This window comes from Electrophorus electricus, chromosome 21 (genome assembly GCF_041902795.1).
Source record: "Electrophorus electricus isolate QZ-2024a chromosome 21, ASM4190279v1, whole genome shotgun sequence".
NCBI lineage: Eukaryota > Metazoa > Chordata > Actinopteri > Gymnotiformes > Gymnotidae > Electrophorus > Electrophorus electricus.
Window position 1 is genome coordinate 12226748 of NC_137517.1, and position 26636 is coordinate 12253383.

A 26636-nucleotide genomic window follows, 5' to 3' on the forward strand; every position below is an offset into this window, starting at 1 on the left:
CATATATGAGTTTGATCACAACCTTTCACAGGTAATATCCTCATATATGTGTATGATCACATCATCACACAGGTAATATCCTCATATATGTGTATGATCACAACCTTTCACAGGTAATATCCTCATATGATCACAACCTTACACAGGTAATATCCTCATATATGTGTATGATCACAACCTTACACAGGTAATATCCTCATATATGAGTTTGATCACAACCTTTCACAGGTAATATCCTCATATATGTGTATGATCACAACCTTACACAGGTAATATCCTCATATATGTGTATGATCACAACCTTTCACAGGTAATACCCTCATATGATCACAACCTTACACAGGTAACATCCTCATATATGTGTATGATCACAACCTTACACAGGTAATATCCTCATATATGTGTATGATCACATCCTTACACAGGTAATATCCTCATATTTGTGTATGATCACAACCTTTCACAGGTAATATACTCATGTATGTGTATGATCACAACCTTTCACAGGTAATATCCTCATATATGTGTATGATCACAACCTTACACAGGTAATATCCTCATATATGTGTATGATCACAACCTTACACAGGTAATATCCTCATATATGTGTATGATCACAACCTTTCACAGGTAATATCCTCATGTATGTGTATGATCACAACCTTTCACAGGTAATATCCTCATGTATGTGTATGATCACAACCTTTCACAGGTAATATCCTCATATATGTGTATGATCACATCATTACACAGGTAATATCCTCATATATGTGTATGATCACAACTTTTCACAGGTAATACCCTCATATGATCACAACCTTACACAGGTAATATCCTCATATATGTGTATGATCACAACCTTACACAGGTAATATCCTCATATATGTGTTTGATCACAACTTTTCACAGGTAATATCCTCATATATGTGTATGATCACATCATTACACAGGTAATATCCTCATATATGTGTATGATCACAACCTTTCACAGGTAATACCCTCATATGATCACAACCTTACACAGGTAATATCCTCATATATGTGTTTGATCACAACCTTTCACAGGTAATATCCTCATATATGTGTATGAACACAACCTTTCACAAGTAATACCCTCATATGATCACAACCTTACACAGATAATATCCTCATATATGTGTATGAACACAACCTTACACAGGTAATATCCTCATATATGTGTATGATCACAACCTTTCACAGGTAATATCCTCATATATGTGTATGATCACATCATTACACAGGTAATATCCTCATATATGTGTATGATCACAACCTTTCACAGGTAATATACTCATGTATGTGTATGATCACAACCTTTCACAGGTAATATCCTCATATATGTGTATGATCACAACCTTACACAGGTAATATCCTCATATATGTGTATGATCACAACCTTACACAGGTAATATCCTCATATATGTGTATGATCACAACCTTTCACAGGTAATATCCTCATATATGTGTATGATCACAACCTTTCACAGGTAATATCCTCATATATGTGTATGATCACATCATTACACAGGTAATATCCTCATATATGTGTATGATCACAACCTTTCACAGGTAATACCCTCATATGATCACAACCTTACACAGGTAATATCCTCATATATGTGTATGAACACAACCTTACACAGGTAATATCCTCATATATGAGTTTGATCACAACCTTTCACAGGTAATATCCTCATATATGTGTATGATCACATCATCACACAGGTAATATCCTCATATATGTGTATGATCACAACCTTTCACAGGTAATATCCTCATATGATCACAACCTTACACAGGTAATATCCTCATATATGTGTATGATCACAACCTTACACAGGTAATATCCTCATATATGAGTTTGATCACAACCTTTCACAGGTAATATCCTCATATATGTGTATGATCACAACCTTACACAGGTAATATCCTCATATATGTGTATGATCACAACCTTTCACAGGTAATACCCTCATATGATCACAACCTTACACAGGTAACATCCTCATATATGTGTATGATCACAACCTTACACAGGTAATATCCTCATATATGTGTATGATCACATCCTTACACAGGTAATATCCTCATATTTGTGTATGATCACAACCTTTCACAGGTAATATACTCATGTATGTGTATGATCACAACCTTTCACAGGTAATATCCTCATATATGTGTATGATCACAACCTTACACAGGTAATATCCTCATATATGTGTATGATCACAACCTTACACAGGTAATATCCTCATATATGTGTATGATCACAACCTTTCACAGGTAATATCCTCATGTATGTGTATGATCACAACCTTTCACAGGTAATATCCTCATGTATGTGTATGATCACAACCTTTCACAGGTAATATCCTCATATATGTGTATGATCACATCATTACACAGGTAATATCCTCATATATGTGTATGATCACAACTTTTCACAGGTAATACCCTCATATGATCACAACCTTACACAGGTAATATCCTCATATATGTGTATGATCACAACCTTACACAGGTAATATCCTCATATATGTGTTTGATCACAACTTTTCACAGGTAATATCCTCATATATGTGTATGATCACATCATTACACAGGTAATATCCTCATATATGTGTATGATCACAACCTTTCACAGGTAATACCCTCATATGATCACAACCTTACACAGGTAATATCCTCATATATGTGTTTGATCACAACCTTTCACAGGTAATATCCTCATATATGTGTATGAACACAACCTTACACAGGTAATATCCTCATATATGTGTATGATCACAACCTTTCACAGGTAATATCCTCATATAATCACAACCTTACACAGGTAATATCCTCATGAGATCCTGATGACACGTGAAAACCTTCTTTGATGTCTTTGTTTACCAGATCCTTTTTTTTCTCATACTCCTTCCTGTTTACAGATGTTGCTCGGTTTCTGTATTTATTAGATGCTACATTAATAGGAAAAATACGTTCCACTCAAGGTTATAGTTGATGTCTCAGGATGATGTGATGTCTCAGATTAGAAGTCTAAAGAGTCCATAAACCCAGACCAGCACAGCAGTGGCCCCTCCTAGTGTGAAGAGGGTGCTCCACCCCCAAACATCCAGGCCCCACCCTCCAGCACCCGAGCTCCACCCTCCTGCAGACCCAGATTTACAGCGTGCCAAACCCACCAGAAAGCACAAAGAGCACCTCACACCATCAGCAGAACCAAGTACAAGGAAACTGCAACCTCAACTAATTCCACTCACTGCCTACAGTTCCCAAAAACACTTGCAAGTCTCTGAAAATACCAGTTTATACAAGAAGGGATTAACAGAGATTATATTATATGCACAAGAAGAGGGTGGGGGCTCATGATAATGAAATGGCTACATCTGGTCAGAGCAGTTAATGGAACAATCTTCAACTCAAAAAATACAATAAATAAAAATGTATTAGTTTGTAATAATGTGCAAATTCTTAGTCATTGCTTGGATTTATTGTGTTAAATGAAGAGCAATGCAACATTATTCAGTGTGACAAGCAATAAGCAAAAAGCAATTTGCTTATTCCTGCTGGGTCTTTCATTCATAAAGTCTTAATTCTGAATGTGTTAGATGATGTCAATGTTACCTAATCATGTAGAGCTAGGCGTGTTACAATAGAAAAGCTGAATATAAGTGTGAAGGGAACTCAAGGGATTGGGACTAAACAGCTGTGTAGCCTTAAGAAAACCACTTATCAGTGAGGCTAACTGGCAAAAATAGCTTCAATTTGATAGGGAGCATAAAGATCGGACTCTGCAGCAATGGAAGAAGGTAATGTGGTCTGATGAGTCCACATTTACCCTCTTCCAGAGTGATGGACGCATCAGGGTAAGAAGAGAGGCGGCTGAAGTGATGCACCCATCATGCCTAGTGCTTACTGTACAAACCTGTGGGGGCAATGCTATGATCTGGGGTTGCTACCGTTGGTCAGGTCTAGGTTCAGCAATGTTATGTGCCCAAAGAATAAGGTCAGCTGACTACCTGAATATACTGAACGACCAGGGTATTCCATCAATGGATTTTTTCTTACCTGACGGCACGGACAATTCCAGGATTCGTCGGGCTCAAATTGTGAGAGAGTGGTTCAGGGAGCATGAGACATCATTTTCACACATGGATTGGCCACCACAGAGTCCAGACCTGAACCCCACTGAGAATCTTTGGGATGTGCTGGAGAAGACTTTGTGCAGTAGTCCAAATCTCCCATCATCTATACAAGATCTTGGGGAAAAATTAATGCAACTCTGGCCAGAAATAAATGTTGTGACATTGCAGAAGCTTGTGGAAACAATGCCACAGTGAATGCATGCCATAATCAAAGCTAAAGGCGGTCCAACGAAATTTTAGAGTGTGTGACCTTTTTTTTGGCCAGGCACTGTATATGCCCAGCAGTGCTCCTCTGCCTTGTGGTGTGTGATATTTGTGGACAGAAAGAGGGGAGAGGCTCCTAGCTTTATAAAGCCTGTGGTTTGCATTAATGAACACCTGGGTCATCGCCTGTTGTTTCTGCATGCTGAGGTCAGTATGACCTCATAAGTGAAAAGGTATTAGGATGAGAACAAGCATAGTGCCCTACAGGCATATGTTTGTGTGCACATGTGTAGATGTTAGTGACATGTTTACATTCATATTGTTCACATAATGTTTAATAGTGGTGTCTCCCTGGCAATGTAAACATCCCAGTGTTAGTGAGAGATGGCTCAGACATTGGGCTAAACCACACTGATCCTGCTTGCTGCGTGAGAGAAACAGCTGGCAGGATCAGTGTGGTTTAGATCCATGTTTGAGCCATCTGACTCTGACCAAGAGTCTCTTCAACAGGAAAATGGACCCCAATAAAATCTTATCGATGACAAAATAGTGTGTCCAAAACTCCAGCTGGTTGAGCTAAGATTCACTCAGTTTTAAAGAGGCTGAATTATGTGTACTCTTAATTATAGTGGGTGGTGTTTCCTTAATTAAAGTGGGTTGTGTACTCTTAATTAAAATGGGTGGTGTTCTCTTAATTAAAGTGGGTGGTGTACTCTTAATAATCCCTTAGAGCAATGCTGGTTGTGGAAGCTTTTGAAGCTGACTCAGGGGCGCCGTCAGGGATTTTGGGCCCCATGAAAAGATATGACACTCGGCTCCACCTTCCCATCACCCCAGGCCACGCCCACCCTGAAAATGTAGCATTGTGCATGTAGTGGAATTCACTATTTGATGTAAGACTGAAATCATCTATAAGAAAAGTGCTAAAGACCATATTTTACAGTTTATGGAAGCTTTCTAGTCTTTTAAAAACAGAGATCTTTTCCAACACTAATGAATTTATTTCTCATGGGAACAATCCAGTGTGATCTGCCTTAGACTTATACAGAGGCCTTGAAACCACCTGCATCAGAGCCTCTGTTTTGCACATATAGACTCAAAAAGGTCTCTGACCTTAAGATACCCCAGAAACATTATTCATCTTTATGCTTTCAGACAGTCTTGCACCACTCTGCACGTGTGACAGGGAGCTTCAAAGCCTATTTTAATTAGATCACAGATCGCCTCATGAAAATACAGATTAACGTTTGGCCTTTCCTTTGCCTCAAAACATTTGATCACCTCATTCCCCCCTTTCATGACTTTGTCATGAACTATTGTCCCGCTGTCTCTATTTAATGTGTCATTGTTTTATATAAATGTTAACAATGTTGTGACTTTATTTTATTATTTCTAATATGAACTATTGAATTTAACTGCGTGCCCTGTAACATTCTTTTCTTACTTATGTGGCCAACATCCATTGGGCATGGCGAAGGTTTCTTATATTATCACACAAATATCTTAGGTTATACAGTTACTTCAGTTTATAAATTATGTTAATACTGTTATTTGGAATAAAATTACAGCAGGATTCTCCGAACAGAACACATACACCTCCCCTCTCGGCCAAAAACTTATCCAGAGCTATACGATTTTGCCAGGTCATTAATGACATAGCTTCCAATTGCACCGCCACTGCTGTTAGTGCATCAGTATAATTAATAAAATGATGCTGATTATAGTATATGTAATTTATCCAATCAATAGTTTTGTTTATAGTAAACCACCAGAGAATTGATTCAGATCCTGCAGCAATTTGATTTCTAGCCTTAAATTAATCCGAAGCCCCCCTATGAACTCCAATAGCATCAATGATACTTTATCATCCAAACTACCCTTCGGTGCCTCACGTTGCTGAACACAATGATAAGCATCGTTGTGTGGGAAGTACAGCTTCAGGTACAGGAACCATAGGAAATGACACAATCAACATGACTCTTACCCCCACATACCCAGTGAGCATCCGGAATTACGACACCATCATATTTCTGCATGAGACATGCATGATTAACCAGGTCTTGTTCTACAAAAGTTCCATTGGAGTTGTCAAAATAATGGGTATTGTTAAAAGTTGAAATATAACAGGTTCAGTGTAATCCATAATCCAAATCCTACAACATTTCCTTGTGAAATTTCCCACATTTTTCCTCCTGTACAATAAAAACAATCAGGACACACTGTGGAATTCATCACAGTAATACGTTTTTTCTTACAGTTGTAGCTTTCTGCACAGGTGTCTGCCTCCAATTCTCTGAGCTCAATGAGTGAATTCTGTTCACCAATATGGACGTAGCCAGCCCTCTATCCCAGTAAACCTGTCTCTTGTCTGTCATTATTCAAATCTTTAACCCTACACACCGCCTCCCATCATCCAGCGCTGGCGGTGGTTCAAACGGTCCCCATGGCAACCGCTCCACTCCAACTGTTGCTCTTACAGGCACTTGGCTAAACAACAACTGCAGCCAACAGAGCCCTTTTCCAAATCCTCCTTATTCCTTATTCATCCAATTTATGTCACTTAGTCAGCCGATACAATTTAACATGTATTAAGTCTAGCGATTTCTGACACGCCACACCTGCAGAGTTTCTATATATTTTCTCAAGCCAAAAATGCATTTGCACTCCCTGCATCTCATTTAACAAATTGCTATCCATTTGATTATTTAGTCGCAAATCTATTCACTTGATTCTAAGTTATTTTGTTAGATTTAACTGCTTATTGATTATTGAATATTGATTTAGCCAGAACTTACTTGGGTAAATTAGATATTCAGTGTTCCAAAAATACTATTAACCACCACTCGCTCTGGTTAAATTTCTTATCCTGTATATTTTAACTTTACTCTTCTCCTATTGCTGCTATTTTAAAATGTCCATCATATGTATGCTCGCTACTGCTTTAACTGTTACCAGTTTTATATACGATACCTCTATCATTTACTTTATATTTATTACTAAAACAATGTCTATATGTTTTGCATGCGCGCATTTTATAATGAGATATTATTAATGACATTTAGACAGATCTGTCTGCATATCCATTCACTTCCTTTGTTAAACGACCAAACCAAAATAATCTTAATTATAACCCAGAAAAAACTGTTATGCTGGTATGCGTCGTACAATACGTCATTGTTGGTAATCTGTTAACTCGAGATGGCCACATCAACACAAACACAGTTTTTACAGACAAAACATTTAACACTTTTCTCTTAGTGCTGCTTTACTCACGAGATCTACTATTCTTCTCTTTATTCTTTTAATCTCTTTATTCTCTTTTTATTCTTTTATTATTTTATTCTCATTATTCTCTTTTATTCTTTTATTCTCTTTATTCTGCACATTTTCTTTACTTCACTTGTTGTGGTCACATTTATACAGAAACAACTGGAACAAACAAACCTGTTAACATTCATCTCTTCAGCGCTTTTTTTCTCTGGAGCTCTATTTATTTCTCTTTATTCTCTTTATTCACTGCACATTTTTCTTTACTTTATCTTTCTTTATTCAACTGTTTTTTTTTTTCACTATTTCCCTTTACAGTAAGATTTGGGGAACTATTTTCACTTTTACCGGTTGATTTTCTAACTGTTACTCCATTTTTTGTTATTTTATATTTTTAGCAAACAATTCTCACTACTTAAATTCCCAGTCTGCACCCTTAAGACCCCCAAAACCTGACTACAAAGCTCTGTGGACCAGGTCTGAATACCACCTATGCAGAATGTTTTAACAGGGATTTAAGTACCTTTGGTAGTGCGCGTGTGGATTCAGACCCACAGAACAGTGCAGCTTTGGGTTGTCCGTCAGCTGGTGCTTTGTCCTGCTGATGGCGTGGGTCCGTTGCCAGTCAATCCAATTGATCCCTGTGGTACAGCCACCAATTAATGGTGTTCATAGATTTTCCTAAATTCAATGTTACAAACGAGGCATTGTCCGGAGAATGTCTAACAGTGTCAGGTGGGCATGACCTTTATATATTTTCTTCAAGGACACTTACATAACCATTTAAATTTTTTTATTGTAACGAATCTGCTGGCCTGAGTGCTGATGGGCGTGGAGCAGGATGCACAGATTCCCTCGATGAAGTGACGCGTTTATTAACAAAAGACACAAACAACAAAAGTGGCACTCATATACAACATGAAGGAAAGACATGACTCATACACGTAACAAAACACAGACTTTAGTAACATTGAACGAAGATTACATACGCATTTTACATTTAACAGCAGACTAACAATGACCAACACAGTACACACACTATCAGAGATTTAAATAGACAAAAGACACAAGACATTAAGCCCCATACAGGTGCATACAATTACAAAGGGCGTGGTTACAAACATTAAACCCCCTGCACGCGGCAGGCCGTACCATGTGACTTGTGTGTGGGGGGAGGGGGAGGGGGGGGGGCGTCCCATGACATTTATAATACTTTTCCAGGTTTACACTATTATGTTCAAATCATACATTATTCAATATATGCAAATTGATATTCAATACTTACACCAACTGGTTCTTGGTATCATTATGTTCAACCTAAACTACTTCTATTTTTTTTTAAAAAGGCGATCTTATTTCCTACCGCCAGGTGCCCATATTGCTTCTTCTGGTGATCCTTTTTCATAGCACCAGATGCCCATATTCTTTCTTCCGGTGCTGGGCTGGGATGTCCCATCCTCGAACCAAGGATCCCTCAACTGAGGCCCCTAGAGGCCTGTCAAAGAGGCATTCTGAGGCTTTATGCTGAAGCCAACCATCCATATTCTTCTGCGTACAATATCATTTTATTACCTCACCCTGCACTGTGAAATACACATCCTTATATTCACAAAAGCACATGCTTTGGCTGGTAAAACATTTCTTATTAACACCAGTCTTGCTTGTCTTCCTAACTGGTTCAGTTCCTTCACTTTTAAGCTTCCCTAGTGTTATTATTACATATTTTAGTTTACTGTATCTAAATCACTACATAAGAGATTGTAGCCTGCACCCAGTAGTAGGAGGGTGTTTAGGGTGAAATAGTAGACTATTTCTTTGTTGTGGTTTGTGTATATAAACATCTGATTTGTGAAAATGATTTAATTTCTTCTAATTAATAAACTGTTATAGTAGCTATAATCCTGATGTAGTGATGCACAGTGTAGTGACATTTCACATCAATAAAGGTATTTTTGAATGGATATAACTAAAAATTAATAATACATTTTCTTAAAATTATTACATAAGGATATATATATATATATATATATATATATATATATATATATATATATATATATATATATATATATATATATATATAATCATAATCGAGAATCATCCATGAGTCTGAAGACATCTAGTTTTAATCACCCAGCTCTACTTATAATAGACAATAAAGGCTGAAGAGACTAACATTCCAGATGTAGTTTTATTTCAACAGTTATTTATTTTAATTACTACGAACAACAACAATGAAAGAGTGAATGTATGATGGTGCACAGACTGATGGGTGATAGAGGGGTGGAATATGAACATCGTAGAGAAAATAATGACAGGAGATCATTTTAATGTCAGAGTTGGTCAATGTTTGAATAAGTCTGGAAGTGGATACTTAGCCTGTACATGCACCTCCAGTTTTAAGTGATTTAAGTTTTCAAATGATTTGTACTTGATCACTTTAATACTAGTTATCAGAAATTGTACACATAGTACAATGATTCAGGAGTCACATTGATGTAAACACTTGGGACATGACAGTCATTCACATCCAGACTTATTTACCCCTCATTTATTTTCTAGTTGAGCTCCTCTAATACAGAAGAACATGTCAAAAAAACCAAAATGACTTTTATTTTGCGGGTTTAGAATGTGTATTTTGATGCTGGAGATTCATTTTCAGTCATGCTCTACATATTCTGATTCACCAGGGTCTTGTCTAATAAATTGAACACTTGAGTATATACATGAAATTACCAAGTAGCTGCACAGCATTTTCTACTAGGTGTCCTAGACATCTAAATGCACACAAAGTCATCAGTCACTATACATTGAGTGTGCAATATTCTTTTTGCTAAAACATCACAACAATGCTCAATGTACAATGCACTTATTAAAAGACAATATTAAATTCTTCATTGTTATTATGTTAAATGATTATGCTGGGATAGTGCTGTAATACTGTAAAGAAATAGTATGCTTTCTCATGTATACTTACATTTTGTAGGAGGATTGTGAATATTTTCAGCAGTGAATGGAAATATCCAGTCCTTTGCAATGCAAACATTGAAGCTAATCCATGCTAGAAGCCACTGAACCGTCTCTCAGCTTCCATCTTATAACTGCACCCAAAGAACTCCACATAAACTTCAGCTAAAATAAGCCTGTTCCTTTCCATGATGTCCCTTAGTATTGGTAATCAAATTAAGTAAAAACAATATGGATTACTGTATCAGTTTTGCCAAACAGCATCACTCGCATGTGCTACACTTCATCTGGCTTAGAACACAAAGCAGTGCGCATATTTCAAACTCACGTAGTGGGTAAACAAATAAGGCAGGTGAGGTGTCTGCGTATTCATCTAAGCGTCCTCTATTTGTTGAAACAGCTGCCAATCACGCCGCTCGTGCTTGGACATTGGTTGTGAAGTCATTTGATAGCTTCGCCTCCCCTTCCCCCTTCACACCTTGGTGAGGATTGCTGTCACTCAAAGACATTAACTCTTCATTCTTCAAACAGAATCTGTGGACTCTAAGAAAGGAGGGTCTTGTCCCTTATTCACCCCTGCTACAGGAGTAACATCCATTTGCTTGCATATTTTGTTATTTTATGAATGAAAAGAACACGTGTTTTGTGCAAAGACGTGAGCAAGCAAATGAAGAGCTTTACTAGCATTCTAGATACTTTTTAAACATGCCAAGCAATTGCTTTGATGGTAATTAAATTAATAATAACAATAATAATAATAATAATATATTACGGGTCTACACAGTCACATTTACTAAACCAGACATACTTGGTCAGGCTTAAGCTTCCCTCCTGATATTATCACTTGTTTATTTTACTGTATCTAAATCACTACATAATAAATTGTAGCCTAAACCCAGTTGTAAGAGGGATAAAAAAGACTATTTCCTCATTGTGGTTTATAACTATGACTTGTGATCACTTTGATACTTATGATACTGAATTTAGCGTAGCAATAAACGTCCCTGATGTGTGAAAATTATTTAATTTCTACTCATTTAGCAAACTATTATAGTAGCTATAACTTTGAGACTGCAAAACCCTGATTTAGTGATGTAGAAGCGTTTCACATGAGGAAAAACTATCAAGAGGTATTGTTGAATTTATTTTGATTTAGCTAAATTTATTTATTTTTCCTACATTGCTTTTATACTTGCACAGTTTTGTTGTACTTGCATAATTTTGAGTCTCTTAAGGATCTTTAAAAGAAATAAACTTGCTGACTTTTTGCAAGTTTGTCTTGACTGCTGCAGAATGCTATTATTTTTGGACATTCAAAATTCATTCTAATAAATAAATGTTGCATGGAATTGTCCAATTTTTAATTATTAGTATGTAAGGGTGTAAAAAAATTAAATCATAATGAAGAATCATCAATAAGTTTGAAAAAAATCTATACTCAGAATGTAGTTTTATTTCAACACTTATTTTATTTTAATTACTAAAAACAACAACAATGAAAGAGTGAATGTATGATGGTGCACAGACTGATGGATGATAGAGGGGTGGAATATGACCATCACAGAGAAAATAATCACAGGAGATCATTTTAATGTCAGTGTTGCTCAACGTTTGAATCGCCGTAGTGTTTTGACAGCCTTTGAAAGCATCTTATTCATCTTATATGATTTCTCTAATTTTGGTTTCTTCAGCTTGTTCTTCATTTTGAGGTTTTCATGATGGCAGAACTAAAGAAAAATAAATAAATAAATAATTTACAAATGTGCAAAAATCCAAAATAATCATATTATTTGTATGTGTCAATCAAAAAAACATAATTTAGTCCAATATGAAGTTCTTCCAGTAAATAGACTTAGCTAACAGCTAAATGAATTTCACTTCTTACTGGTGTGGTACTTATGAAAGATGCAAAAAGTGGTAAATAACTCCTACTCTGTCGTGGTTCTGTTCTTTAGAGACATCTGATGAAGATGTCAACAGTTTACTGGCCTCTTCTAGAGTTGTCTGAGTGACATTGATGATGTATAAGAGGCTTCTGAGCAGGTTCTGGTCCACTGGCTGAAACAGACATGAAGGATTAATATTTCCCACTCGCCCTCCGCTGGGCCTCTTTATCCTTCAATAATCCTCACAGTCAGTGACAAATGGTCCATTTGAAATAGGAAAATCAGCTCAGTGAAAATTATCCATGAAATGTGACGATTAACCAATTGAATCTGTGTGTCGCGTGCTTGGGCTCACGTGGACCTGCATGTGATGTCGGCCGTGGGTCTGCAGGCGTTGCTGGATCAGTTCACTCGCGCGACTGATCAGACCCCTCCCCTCACACATCTGTTCCAGCAGCGTGTCATAGTTCTCACGTGGAACCAGGACGTGGAGGCCATGAACATGGGCCCTGGAGGAGAGGCAGGGCTGGGCAGGATCTGAGCAGCAGATCAACGCTTTGATCACTGATCTGAAGCTGCTCTTGCACACACTGCCACTGTTCCTCCCAGAATGGTCCTTCTTTACTGAAGCTACGAGAGCAAGATGAACAAGAGTGCATTAATGTGACATGAATACACAACACAAAACAACAAAACAACGATGTGTAACGGTAAAGAGGTTATTAAAAGTATACCTTCCACACCTCCAGTCATTTCTGTAATGTGCATCTGTTTTCTGACAACCTTTCATTAAATGGTGCCACTTAAAACACCTTGCAGGTGTAACTGTACAAATTCTATTAAGTCATTATCTTTCTGCTGAAGTCATTTGTTACACCTTCATTAAATCATTACACTCACCACCATCTTCATCTACTCTCAAGTGGAAATGGAAGACGTGATTTTTCAGGTTCCGCAAGTGAACATTTTTAGTAAATGAGGATAGCTTGGCTAATTCTGGATTGTGTCCCCGTGTTGTAGAACTGGTGTTTGCACCTCGCTCAGCGGCCTGCAGATGTCTGTACAGGTCCTGGGTCCTCCTGATAGTCTCCAGCAGTGGTGGTTTCAGTTCATGAATCTCCAACATATGCTGCTCCACTGCTGATAAAACCACATCAGGAGCTTCTTATATTTTTGTCAACAGCATTTTTAATAGTTATAATGCAAACAATTATGTACAGGGTATTAAAATAAGAAAAATCTTTAGCAGCAGGTTACAAGGTTGTTATAGATATATGTTACATCTATATTTGGTTTTTCACTTTGAAAATAACTTAGCAAGAGTAGTTTGACAAAAATGAAAGACCCCATCAGTCCCACAGTGCAGAGTGTACCTTGGATCTGGTATGTAGGATGTGTGAAGGCCTCTGTGTATCTCAGGCGTTGTTTCAGGAGCTGACTTTCTCTCACACTCTCCTGTAGCTGCCCAGACATGAGCTAAGATCATCACAGAGAGACAGAGTGTTACAAACCCCAGGAATCACGCTCAGCCCTGCACTGCCACGCCTACCTCTTCCCACACACGCCTCCAATCTGGTTTACTGGAATACTAGCACACACCTGATCATTGTTTCTCTCATCACTGCTCCCTTACTTAAGCTCCCCTCCCTCACTCTCACGTCATGAAGTATTGCCAACCTTATTTTGCATACCAAGTGGTTCAGTTATGGTTTTGTCTTTCTGGTTTTCGACTTCTGCCTGACCCCTGGACACCCCTGGACTCTGCCCCATGTTATGGACCTTGAATCAACAGGACTACGAATACCTGCCTGACCCCTCTGATCTGTTTGATTTCACTATAAAACCTCTTGCAATTGGATCCTCTTCCTTGTATGTGTGTGTGCAATCATAAACACAGAGAAACCAGTAGTTAGAAATAATGACTCCAAACAAGGATCAGAGCCCTTATACTGAAATAATCAGAAATGTCTTATGTTGGGTAAATTATATTATACATTTTATTGTCTAGGACAGCACTAGTTGCATCACTTCCCTTTCTAAACCTTAGTTTAGCTCCTTAGTCTGAGTATAAACATGAACAAAGTAAATAAACATCAAATTCAGAGTGTGAGATTCAATAGAGTCAATTCAACTTAAGGAACCATTCTTTGCATCCAGACTAAACCTAGTCTTAATCTTTAGAGTACTGGTCCATTATATCAGATGAGTTGTGAATCAGGTGTATTTTTAGTATGTTAAAAACACTAAACTCCGCCCTGCACCTGGTCTGACTGAATGAAACGTCGGGTTGCTACCTGGAGCTGCTGCTTTCTGTTCTCAAGCTGTAGAATGAGTTTGCCCACATCAGATTCCAGATTATTCAGCTCTGATGTGGTCTCTGCTAGCGCAGCATCTTTCTCAGCTAGATCCTGGATGTGACCTTCCAGAATGTCATGCAGCCCCTGCTCACACACAACAACAATCACCCTCATAAATGCACACACCCCCTGCTGCAGTGTTACTCCCTGCTGCCCCCGTCTGGTGTGATGAGGAATATTGGTGCAGAGTCCTTCTTTTGCAGGGGTCAGAGTTCAGGCAGGGGTTAAATGAGGCTCCAAGCTTCACAGACATTTTGTATAAAGCTGAGGAGTGTGTCTGGTAAAGGTGTCGTTCCCTTTCAGACCTGTGTTTTAGTCCTTTCTCTTTTCACACTTTTGTTTTAAACCACAAGAAAATGTTTATAATAAATGTGCAGATAATATGCTTAGTGAGCTCTATAGGTCTTTTGTATTAAGAGCATATTTTTGGACGCCTGTTTTTACCTGTAGGTTGCCATGTGTTTGCAGACACCCACCTGAATCTGTTTCTCTTTGTCCTTCAGGGCCTGTTGGAGGTCGTTTTTACTGGCCTCATGTTTGATTTTGGTCTCATGCAGCTCAGAGTCTTTCAACTCCAACAAGTTCTTCAGATCCTAAATAGAGAGAGAGAGAGAATACATAGAGTACAAATATACTAAACATTTAGTTCAAATGGATTTCCCTATATAGTATACAATTTATAATTTTTAATGTATTCTCATAGCCGAATTAAAACATTAAAGTTTTAGTGTCTTAAAGTAACAGTTTAATAAGCATACATGTATGCAGGAACATGCACCTGCACACACATACACACTCACACGTATGTCATCCTCTTTCAGGGTGGTGAGTGTGGAGTTGTGGGCGTGGCCAGGCTGGTGTCCACTGCTCTGATTGGTGCTCCTGTTCCTCAGCTGATTGATTATGGTGTTCTGAGCCTTGAGCTCCCCCTGCAGCTGTTCTATGTACCTGACAGCCATCACACACACACTCGATTAGGCTACATTTTATTTCACATGTTCATTTAGAACTATGAGATGGACTCTCTGCACACAGATTCATCTTGGAATTACATTCCAATTACATGGAACTACATGGAGAAACTCCACTGAAATCACTGTGACATTAGAATGGTGTGTGCCAGCTCAGGACTAGGTACTATAATATAATTGTCTTTTGCTAAGAATAAAAAACAAAGCATTTCTAAGGATAATTTCTTCTATAATTAAAGTACAGCAATTTACTAGCTAAGGATTATTATTGTTTAATGAAGGCCCTAAGGTTTAACTTAAGTGGTCAGAAATTAGCATTTAAAATGGAAATATGTCAAATAATTTTGTTGTTTTGATGTGGTTGTCCTGGAGAAACAGCCCGAGTTTCTAACTGGGAAATCTTCCATGAACAATGTTTCTTATCAGAATTAAATATAGGCCTGTACCGACCTGTGCAGCTCTTCAATGGTTTCCTCTGATTGGCTCTGATCCTCAGAGGGCGGGTCTTGTAATGTGTAGGCTTGTAGCTGGATCTCTAGCTGTAGGCGGAGCGTCTTCTCTTGATGGAAAAGCGCTTCCATCTTCTCCAGTTCCTCTCTGCACCTGCTCAACTCCTGACAGGTGGATGAAGAGCATTACGTGAAATGAAGAAATAATTCAATTCAAGACACGTGTCTGGTCCTGCTACTGCAGTAGCAGTTAAAACTATTCTACAAAGGAAGAGAATAAAGAGGCTTGGGCAGAATAATTTATGCATTTGAGAAGGTCAATTTATTGCCTTTTCAAGTTGTATTTAGATTTTTTAGCGCCCTCCCTTTATCTAGATGCGGAGTGTGATTAACAAGTGTCCCCAGTCTCGTCCTCTCAATTAACCGGCTCTGATTACAAAAACTAGACTCGGGTCTCCTCACGTCTAAGTTTTGCTGCGTCGCCACTGGGAAACGCTCCTCTGCCGCGTTGTAAATCTGTTCTGTACAACTGCTGCACTTCTGCGAGCCGCCCTCATGCTTGAGGAAGCATATACGCATGCGCAGGTTAAAGTTGTCCTTCTGCAGCTCGGATATCGTCTGGATTAAAAAAAAGAGCAAACAGATCGGATTGATGTTCAGACAGACAAATATTATATTTTCAGCTTGGCAGTAAAATTGCATACCTGCGTCATTTCTTTTAGTGTCCACGTTTTGTTCCTGGTCAACAATTTCCCATGTTGAGAAAAACTCATCATGTTTCTCTATTGATTTAATTTGGCCTTTCACGATCGTTCCTGAATCCAGGGGATACACGGATAATATAAAATATTTTAGATATTTCTATAATTAACGGCGCACTTAATTTAATGATATAATAAATCATGCAAGTAATATTGATACTATTCCTGAAAACTATTAGAATATCCAATAATTCTGGTTGGACTATACCTTGAAAATCACCTTGTCCTCCTTCAGAAAATCATGTAGGTATTTAGTGTGTTGGAACGCTTTTAAATAACTTACACTTTCCTTAGGTTGTGATGTCATAATTACATTAATGCGTCTTAGTGGAACAGTTCACTGACGCAGTAACGCCAGCAGTGGCAATTTGACTTTAAGTGTCTGACTTTTATCAAGCAGTAAAACCATTGTCATGCCTCTGATAAACCTGATCAGGAAGGAGACGTAACGGAAACCACAAGGTGGTCAATTTCAGAACTACAGATATTAGTGGTAAATAATGTGGCTAATGAGTGAATTTGTACTCTACCAAAGTTGGTTACTAACACTAAATGGTAGCAGATTGGTAATTTTCCTTTATATAGCAGAGCATATTACTGTAAGTTCAAATAATATTATTTCTTTATCTATTTGAGCAAATTCCCGAGTCATACATATTATACAGTATAAGAACAATATGTGTTAAATACATTCATATTTGTTTTGTGAAATGGCACATAATATTATGTATATGAAAGTGCCGCAATTATTTTAAAGTTCTAACTGTTTTATAATAACATTTGTATCATGATCATGGATGACTTTCCTTTTCATTCACAGTTAATAATAATGAAATTAAAGAATTGTGTTCTTGTGCGCAAGAACACAAAAACATTCGCGAGAGTACAGTATGTGTTTGTGTGTGCAGAAGAGCAAGTTTGTGTAAGAGCAGGATATATCTAAACACGTGCAAGCAGTTTTGTAGCAGAGCAAAGTAAATGTAAGCGAGAGCAGAGCAAATATGAGTGAGCACATGTAGATTTTGCATGCGAGCAAAGGAGATCCGTGAATGCTGCGAGTTACACGTCAATACTGTGTGAAATTTTTTTTTAACAAAACAGATGTTTGATTTTGCACTTTTGCCAACACCAGATTAATGCAGATTATGTCCCTTGTGGTGTTTTGACCTTTTATTCAGAATTTTTGTCTGAAGTCCCTTAAAACATTCACTTATGTCTACAGCTCCATCATAACCTTGACCTTAGATGTTACCTACTAGTAAACAGATCTGCCTGATTAACGTCTTTGGCTCGTCTTCTTCTCAGATACATGTCTGGGCACAAACTAAACGTTCACATACTGTCTTATACCACTACATCACTGGGCATGTGAACTGGACATGGCGATCAGCAGGGGAGAGACCCAAGATACCATTTGAAAATGGTTTATTCAAACACTCAAAATGGTTTGAACTGTCATATCAGGGGAGTGTATGCTAGAAACGAAACTTAATGACAATAAATAGTCATTTTATATAGAGTTTGTGAGCACAGAATAGGTATTACACACAAACTAATAACCTGTCTCTCTCTCTCTCTCTCTCTCTCTCTCTCTCTGTGTGTGTGTGTGTGTGTGTGTGTGTGTGTGTGTGTGTGTGTGTGTGTGAGTGTGTGTGTGAAAACCTAAGTAAACGTCTGCTCAGAACAGCTGTGCTGTATAAGCTCCATGACAAACAAAATTCTCCCACAGTCCAAATCCAGTGCTAATTTACTGTCACTGTTCTACGCTATTCTGTGTTATTTAAATACAGTTCTATACTGTAGCTCTGATTTCTCTCTCCCGCAGAAGGTTGGATAAAGTGTTGTGACTGGTCACAGCAGTCCGGCCCCTAAAAAACAATTATCCTTGACAAAACCGGTTCAGTCCGGTTTAACGCGAAAGTGAAATTTTTGTGCTCCATTTTAAGAAGCGGAATGCAAATATCTTTAGAAAACAAAGCCGTTGAGTATCTGAATCTGAGCTGTCAATCAAGAATTATATGAACTTATACTACTCAAAGAACAAGTTCTTAAATTTAATATTAACAGAATTGAATATTAACAAGGTTAATGTCTGAAAACGTAAAGCTTTTAGCCGCTATTCTGTTGCAGTAGGTGTCTTCGTTTACGCGAAATAGAGCAATAGAACTGAGGTCGTCTGATTCAGAATAACCAAACTAAAGTCGTTCTAGGCTCATCTAAGAAATTGTTCCGAATCAACATGTTTACATGAACTGTATAAAAAGTACTAATAAACGCACTATATACTTCATATATTTCTATTTTGTCCTCTCAGCAGAAACAAACTGCGCAAATAGAACAGGCGTCGTACTGCAGGAAGTGTCACAAATGTCTCGGACTGTGAGCCAGTAGATCTAACAGTAAGTGTTTAGGTGTCCAACTAGATGTAGACTAGATGTTTTATCAGGCTAAGACCGTGCTGTTTACACGATCATGTCGTAATTAGACTGACAGTGTGAGGTTAGTATTGTACCAATAGTGTGCATGTCAGTGTAACTAAAGAAGTAATATTTATAATATTTATTAGTAATATTATTAAGTGATATTTCGACACTGTTTCTTTGTATGACAGTGATTGAGTTAGTCTGTGACCCACTATGCCCTTATAGAACACATTTTTCCTGCCTCTGTCTTCTTTTCCACTTTGGAGTGATACTGTTCACTACACCCACATTTTTGAGTTTGTTTTAGTGCTGTAAGATTACAGTTTAAACTTTATGCATTATTTGCTCATTTTAATAAACTATATTTTGTACTTATAAAGTTAGTAAAGGTGCCTGTCTACACCAAAGCTCTTCAAAAACATGAATGACTGTTTCTCTTTTGAGAACACTAACCTCTCTGTGCTCACATGAGGATGTTTACATTTGCATTTATAAAATTTAGCAGACACTCTTATCCTGAGCGACTTACAAAGGTGCTTTATTTATGTTTTTTGTAGCGACACAACAAATCACTTCTGCAAGTCTCTCTGGACAAGGGTGTCTGCCATATGCAGTAAATGTAAATATTGTAATTGAATATGTGTTCTGATTATTAATCTGCATGTGCGTGTTTGCAGGTGTACAGCTATAATCTGTAGGAGGAGACATGACCTCCAAAATACGTGTCTCTGGGGAACAGCACACACAGAAAGGAGACAGGTGAGAGAACATAAATAAACATACTTGCAGTGCATAGGTTTGTGCACTTATTTACTTGGGATATCTGAATAAATCTATATTTATTGCATTTAGTAGATGTTCTTAGCCACACAGACCTCTTAAAAGTGCTTTGATATCCATTCACAAAACCCTTGAATAGTACCAGCAGGTAACAATCTTAAATCAGATACTGCCAGAAACAGTTGTCTCTACTGAGACAGAGACACAATGCATAATACAAAGATGAAAGATAAGTATAAACTTCAGAAAGTTTAAGACCAGCTTAATGTAATGTAAAGTTGCTCTCTGGTATAACTCTGGTCAACTTGAAGATCACTTAGTAAATAACAAGAAACATAATAACGAATTTAGTGTTTTCAACATCTTTGTACGAATTCTTTAAAAAACATTCAATAAAAATCGCAACGATAGACATAAATACATATTAATTTATATTTGCACCATTTATACACACATTAGTATTTTGGCCTTAAAATAATATCTTTTTAATTGTGTATGTTTGTCTGATTCAGGGTAAGAGATCAGACTCCCCGGAACCCAGCAGTGTATCCATGAAGAGTGACCAGTCAATGGACATTCCATTACAGTTCAGAGAGGGAGTGTATCCTACTGAACTCAGGTAAGGATGACGTAGGGAATGTGACTGTTCTACTGAGCTCAGGTAAGAGTGAGTCCTCCGCTTACACTTCAGAGAGGGAGTGTATCCTTCTGAGCTCAGGTAAAGATGATGTAGGGAATGTGACTGTTCTCCAGAGCTCAGGTAAGATGGAGTCCTCTACTTACACTTCAGAGAGGGAACGTGTTCTGATGAGAGGTGACGGTCTTGATAGACCATCGATAGAGATAAATACATATTAATTTATATTTGCACCATTTATACACACATTAGTATTTTGGCATTAAAACAATATGTTTTTAATTGTGTATGTTAGTCTGATACAGGGTAAGAGATCAGACTCCCCGGAACCCAGCTGTGTGTCCATGAAGAGTGACAAGTCGATGGACCCTAAACGTCAGTTCAGAGAGGGAGTGTGTCCTACTGAGCTCAGGTAAGGATGATGTAGGGAATGTGATTGTTCTACTGAGCTCAGGTAAGGATGATGTAGGGAATGTGACTGTTCTACTGAGCTGAGGTAAGCATGATGTAGGGAATGTGACTGTTTTACTGAGCTCAGGTAAGGATGATGTAGGGAAGGTGACTGTTCTACTGAGCTCAGGTTAGGATGATGTAGGGAATGTGACTGTTCTCCTGAGCTCAGGTAAGATGGAGTCCTCCGCCTACACTTCAGAGAGGGAGAGTGTTCTGATGAGAGTTGATGATCTCCTGGTTTAGGACAGTGTTCCTCACTCCTAATCCCACCTGATCAAACTCACTCAGCTCATTATGAAGCCCTTCATGAGCTCCATCAGTTCATCCATAGTTTTAGTTTTGAGGCCATGACACTAAAATATCTGCCCCTACAGAGACCAATCTTAACTTATGGATAGAGAGAAGACCTGCATCAGAAGACCTAAGTGTATGGGTGGAGCAGTATGGATGTAGGAGTTCAGCTAAGTAGGGAGGTGCAAGACCATGCAGAGCTTTGAATGTAAGCAGGACGAGTTTATACTGAATGTGTTGACGGACAGGGAGCCACTGTAACTGATGTAGAATCGGGGTGTTGTGGGCTGACATATTTTAACATCTAAGAGAATTCTGGGATGTAAATGAAGAGAGAGTTGCAGTAATCAAGATGGGATGTGATGAAAGCATGAACCAGAGTTTCAGCACCTTGTCTGGAGAGCATGGGCCTAAGTCTACTGATATTGTGACTGTAAAAAAAAGGCATTTTTAACCATTGACATGATGTGGGGTTCAAAGAGTGAGGAGTACACCAAAGTTCCCAAATGCAGTTGATGATTTGACCAAGACCCATCTAGACTGAGTTTAAAATCAGTTAATTTAGCGATTATGGATTTAGAACCAATAACTAAAATTTTATTTTGTAAGGATTTAACTCTAGGAAGTTTATGTTCATCCACTGTTTGAGATATTTGATACAAGAGAGTAAAGCAGGAAGTGGTAAGGTAGTGTTACCTTTGGTGCTACTATAAATCTGAGTGTCATCAGCATAACAGTGGAAACGGAGACCATGCCTGCGGATAATCTGACCAAGGGGCAACATATCGATTAAATAGGAGAGGACCAGGCACCGATCCCTAGAGAACATCTTGGGTAACGATAACAGTGTGTGATTTGTGTTTACCAAGTGTGACAAAATGTGATCTATTAGAGATATAGGAGATAAACCATTCAAGAACTGTATTAGTAATCCCAATGTCTGAGAGGCAGCTGATAAGTATGTTATGGTTTAATTGTGTCAAACACAGCACTTCTATCTAGAAGATCTAGAAGGAGGAGAACACACAGGGCACCAGAGTCAGTAGAGAGAAGGGGATCATTGAAACCATGTAACAGGGCTCTCTCAGTGTTGTGCGTAGTATGGAAGTCAGATTGGAAAGGTTCAAATAGATCCTGAGTATTTAAGAAAGATTGTAGTTGAGAGGCTGGAACCCTGAGTAGACAGGGGAGACTGGAAATGGGTCAGTAATTATCAAGTAGTGCAGCATTTAGTCCTGTTTTATAAAGAATGGCAGTTAAAGCTGAGGTTTTGAGAGCTGTAGGGACAGAATCCGAAGGGAAGCATTAATGAGAAGACATGGGAGAAATAGCAGAAGAACACTTAAGAAGAGGAGTTGGGGCAGGATCCAGCTGTAGGTAGATGAGCTGGATTTAGCTACAGTAGTAATGCTGTTACTGAACATTGCTGAGCTCCTCTTTTAATGACTAGACAAAAACAAACTCTCTTGATTACAGTTTAAGTTTCAAGTTTGGTTTATTTGTCATGTACATAGTCATACATAGTATAGTAATGGTTTGAGAGTGCTCTGTCCAAACTGAGGGAAAAAAACAGGGGTACATAAGGAAATATCTCTCTCTCTCTCTCTCTCTCTCTCTCTCGCTCTCTCTCTCTCTCTCTCTCTCTCTCTCTCGCTCTCTCTCTCTCTCTCTCTCTCTCTCTATATATATATATATATATATATATATATATATATATATATATATATATAACAATGTATGTACAATATATGTATAATATGTTTATCAGGCTTTGCCAGAAATGTAGCACAAATGTTTATTCCATGGATCAGTGTGTGTATACATGTGCACATAGTCTGGATAATATTATCCTGGAACACATGTTTTAATCAGCCTAAGCTTAGGTCAACTAAGACACTATGTCACACTATAACAATCAGACTGTAATATTAACAGGATCATATCTAAGTAAGACAGTTGTAGACTAATATAAGATCATGGATTTACATGTAAACATAGATAGTGAGGGGTTAACACTTGTGTAACAGTTGATTAATCTGATTGTATTATTCCTAGAAATACAAAAATCTTGGTGTTATCTTTGATCCAGAGCTCAGATTTGATCAGCAAATAAATTCTGTTATTAGGAATAATTTTTACAAGTTCAGAGAAATTTCCCAAAATCAAATTCTTTGTTCATGCTTAGGAACAAGTCATCTACTCACTGGCACTCAGAGTTGTTCAGATCAGCTGTTGGCTGTTCTAAAATCTCGGCTGAAGCTGAAGTGTGACTGTGTCTGTTCCACAGTCTTGACTGAAGCTGAAGTGTGACTGTGTCTGTTCTACAGTCTCGACTGAAGCTGAAGTGTGACTGTGTCTGTTCTACAGTCTCGACTGAAGCTGAAGTGTGACTGTGTCTGTTCCACAGTCTCGACTGAAGCTGAAGTGTGACTGTGTCTGTTCCACAGTCTCGACTGAAGCTGAAGTGTGACTGTGTCTGTTCAGTTGCAGCACTGAGGCTGTGGAACAGTCCTTCTCTGAATATCAGCTCTGCTCCCTCTTGTGCAGATTTCAAACACTTCTTTTTACTCTGACATTTTCATTTCTCTGTCCATGTTTATGTTTGATGGCACATTTCCTTTTGTTTTACATTTCACAGGTTTTTGTTAAGATATTTTTCCTAACTTTCCACAGCACTTTGATCATTGCTGTTGTGGTAAATGTGCTCTATAAATAAAATGTACTTATTTTCTAACAAATCATCTTGTAAAGGAGCCCTTTTGTCTGTTTTGCTTTCCCGTGTCGTCCTTTGTTTATTGTTACATCTGTGTGTTGTCCTTCTCCCTGCTCCTCCCACCATTCCTGCCACTCCCCAGACTAACTCCACCCACCATTCCTGCCACTCCCCAGCCTAACTCCTCCCACCATTCCTGCCACTCCCCAGCCTAACTCCTCCCACCATTCCTGCCACTCCCCAGCCTAACTCCTCCCACCATTCCTGCCACTTTTCAGCCTAACTCCACCCACCATTCCTGCCACTTTCTGACCTAACTCCACCTGCCATTTCAGCCACTTGTCCTTAGTCTCTGCATTGTTCTCTTCCCAGATTCCTCCATGTATATACTTCTCCTGTTTCCTGTCTTCCTGTTCTTGTTTGTTGACCTTTGTTTTCTTGTGGCTGAGTGTGTTTAGCACATTTGCTTTACTTTCACTTTCTATTAAATGCCTTTTTGAGTTTCTACACTCACACCTGCATCCTGATCCTTTCTGCTGCCGCACACTAGGCAGCATCACAGATCTATTATGAAATGCAGAAACACAAGTGTTGATAATATATAATCTTGTATAATATCTACTTGTCTGTATAATCATGTGTTGTGCAGGTATGAATGTGCTACATATTCCTCCATAAAGGTCTGTTGTGTTTGTCCACAGTGTACAAAGAGAAAAAGCAGAACTCACCTACAGAAAACAATTGGAGTCCATATTCAAGGTATGTAAGTGTGGGGGTGATTTCTAGTATATTTGGGGTTTAGGATGTAACAGAAGTAATAAGATTACTTTTTCCATTAAGTAATGAGTACAGTAATCCCATTACAATTTTAGATAAGTGATGAGTAATGCATTACTTTTTTTAAGTAACTACCCAAACACTGCCAGAATGTTCTCCATCATGAAACAAAATCATGTAGTGATCTCTCTCTGTAACATGGTGGTGTTTTTTTGATTGTCTGTTGCTGTTTTTCCTAACCAGGAGCTGGAGCACAAAGTCGTCTCTCTGGTGAAGAAGGAGCTGAAGAAGTTTAAGAAGCTGCTGAGTCCAGATTACCCAGCATGCTCTGAGAGAGAGATGGAGGATGAGGAGGATCAGAGCAGTGCCAGAGAGGGGGCGCTGAAGATCACACTGCATGTGCTGGGGAACATGAACCAGACAGACCTCGCTAACACACTACAGACCAGTAAGAGCTCTGGATCATGGCTTTATGATGACAGTATCACTATAACTAAATTTTGTCCTCTGTGTTTGTGCAAAGTGTTTCATGGTTTTGATAAATGGTTTTGATAAACTTCAACATCAAAGATAACAAGAAAATAAAATATTTGTGATCATGTTCTTCTGTTTATTAGAGCTATTCTCTGAATATCAACGAAATCTCAAACACAAACTAATGGATACATTTAAAAGAATTAATGAAGGAATTTCCCAACAAGGAAGCTCAACTCTTCTGAATGAGATCTACACAGAGCTCTACATCACAGAGGGAGGGAGTGGAGAGGTCAATAATGAACACGAGGTGAGACAGATTGAGACAGCATCCAGGAGACCAGCAACACAGGAGACACCCATCAAATGCAATGACCTCTTTAAAGACAAACCCATCAGAAGAGTGCTGACTAAAGGAGTTGCTGGAATTGGGAAAACGGTCTCTGTTCAGAAGTTCATTCTGGACTGGGCTGAAGGAAGAGCAAATCAGGACGTCCTCTTCATATTTCCACTTCCTTTTAGGGAGCTGAATTTGGTGAAGGAGAAAATGTTCAGTCTGATGGATCTGCTTCATCACTTTTTCCCAGAAACAAAACAATTACAATTAATACACTGTGATGCTTACAAAGTCATTTTCATCTTTGATGGTCTGGATGAGTGTTGACTTCCTCTAGATTTCCAGAACAATGAGAACTTGTGGAATGTAACAGAGTCGACCTCGGTGTATGTGCTGCTGACAAACCTCATCAAGGGGAATCTGCTTCCCTCTGCTCTCTTCTGGATAACCTCTCGACCTGCAGCAGCCAATCAGATCCCTCCTGAGTGTGTTGATCAGGTAACAGAGGTACGAGGGTTCAGTGACCCTCAGAAAGAGGAGTACTTCAGGAAGAGAATCAGTGATCAGAGCCTGGCCAACAAAATCATCACACACATGAAGTCATCAAGAAGCCTCTACATCATGTGTCACATTCCAGTCTTCTGTTGGATTGCAGCCACTGTTCTAGAGAGAATGTTGGGTGAAGCAGAGAGTGGACAGATTCCCAAGACTCTGACTCAA

General features: G+C 38.4%; 1 protein-coding gene, 1 long non-coding RNA gene and 1 pseudogene across 2 annotated transcripts in view; 2 read left to right on the plus strand and 1 right to left on the minus strand.

The window, feature by feature from the left end:
* The window catches only part of LOC145652859 (uncharacterized), a 185152-nt gene that overhangs the window by 153164 nt on the left and 5352 nt on the right, over positions 1 to 26636 (plus strand). The gene's annotated exons all lie outside the window — the stretch shown is intronic.
* LOC145652841 (NLR family CARD domain-containing protein 3-like) overlaps positions 1 to 26636 on the minus strand; it is a 260507-nt pseudogene that overhangs the window by 80012 nt on the left and 153859 nt on the right.
* On the plus strand, positions 19504 to 26187 carry LOC145652975 (uncharacterized). Its single transcript, XM_081704835.1, has 6 exons — positions 19504 to 19508; positions 21167 to 21283; positions 25030 to 25087; positions 25349 to 25553; positions 25723 to 26114; positions 26167 to 26187. The coding sequence occupies exons 1-6, from the start codon at positions 19504 to 19506 to the stop codon at positions 26185 to 26187; spliced, it is 798 nt and encodes a 265-aa protein (XP_081560961.1).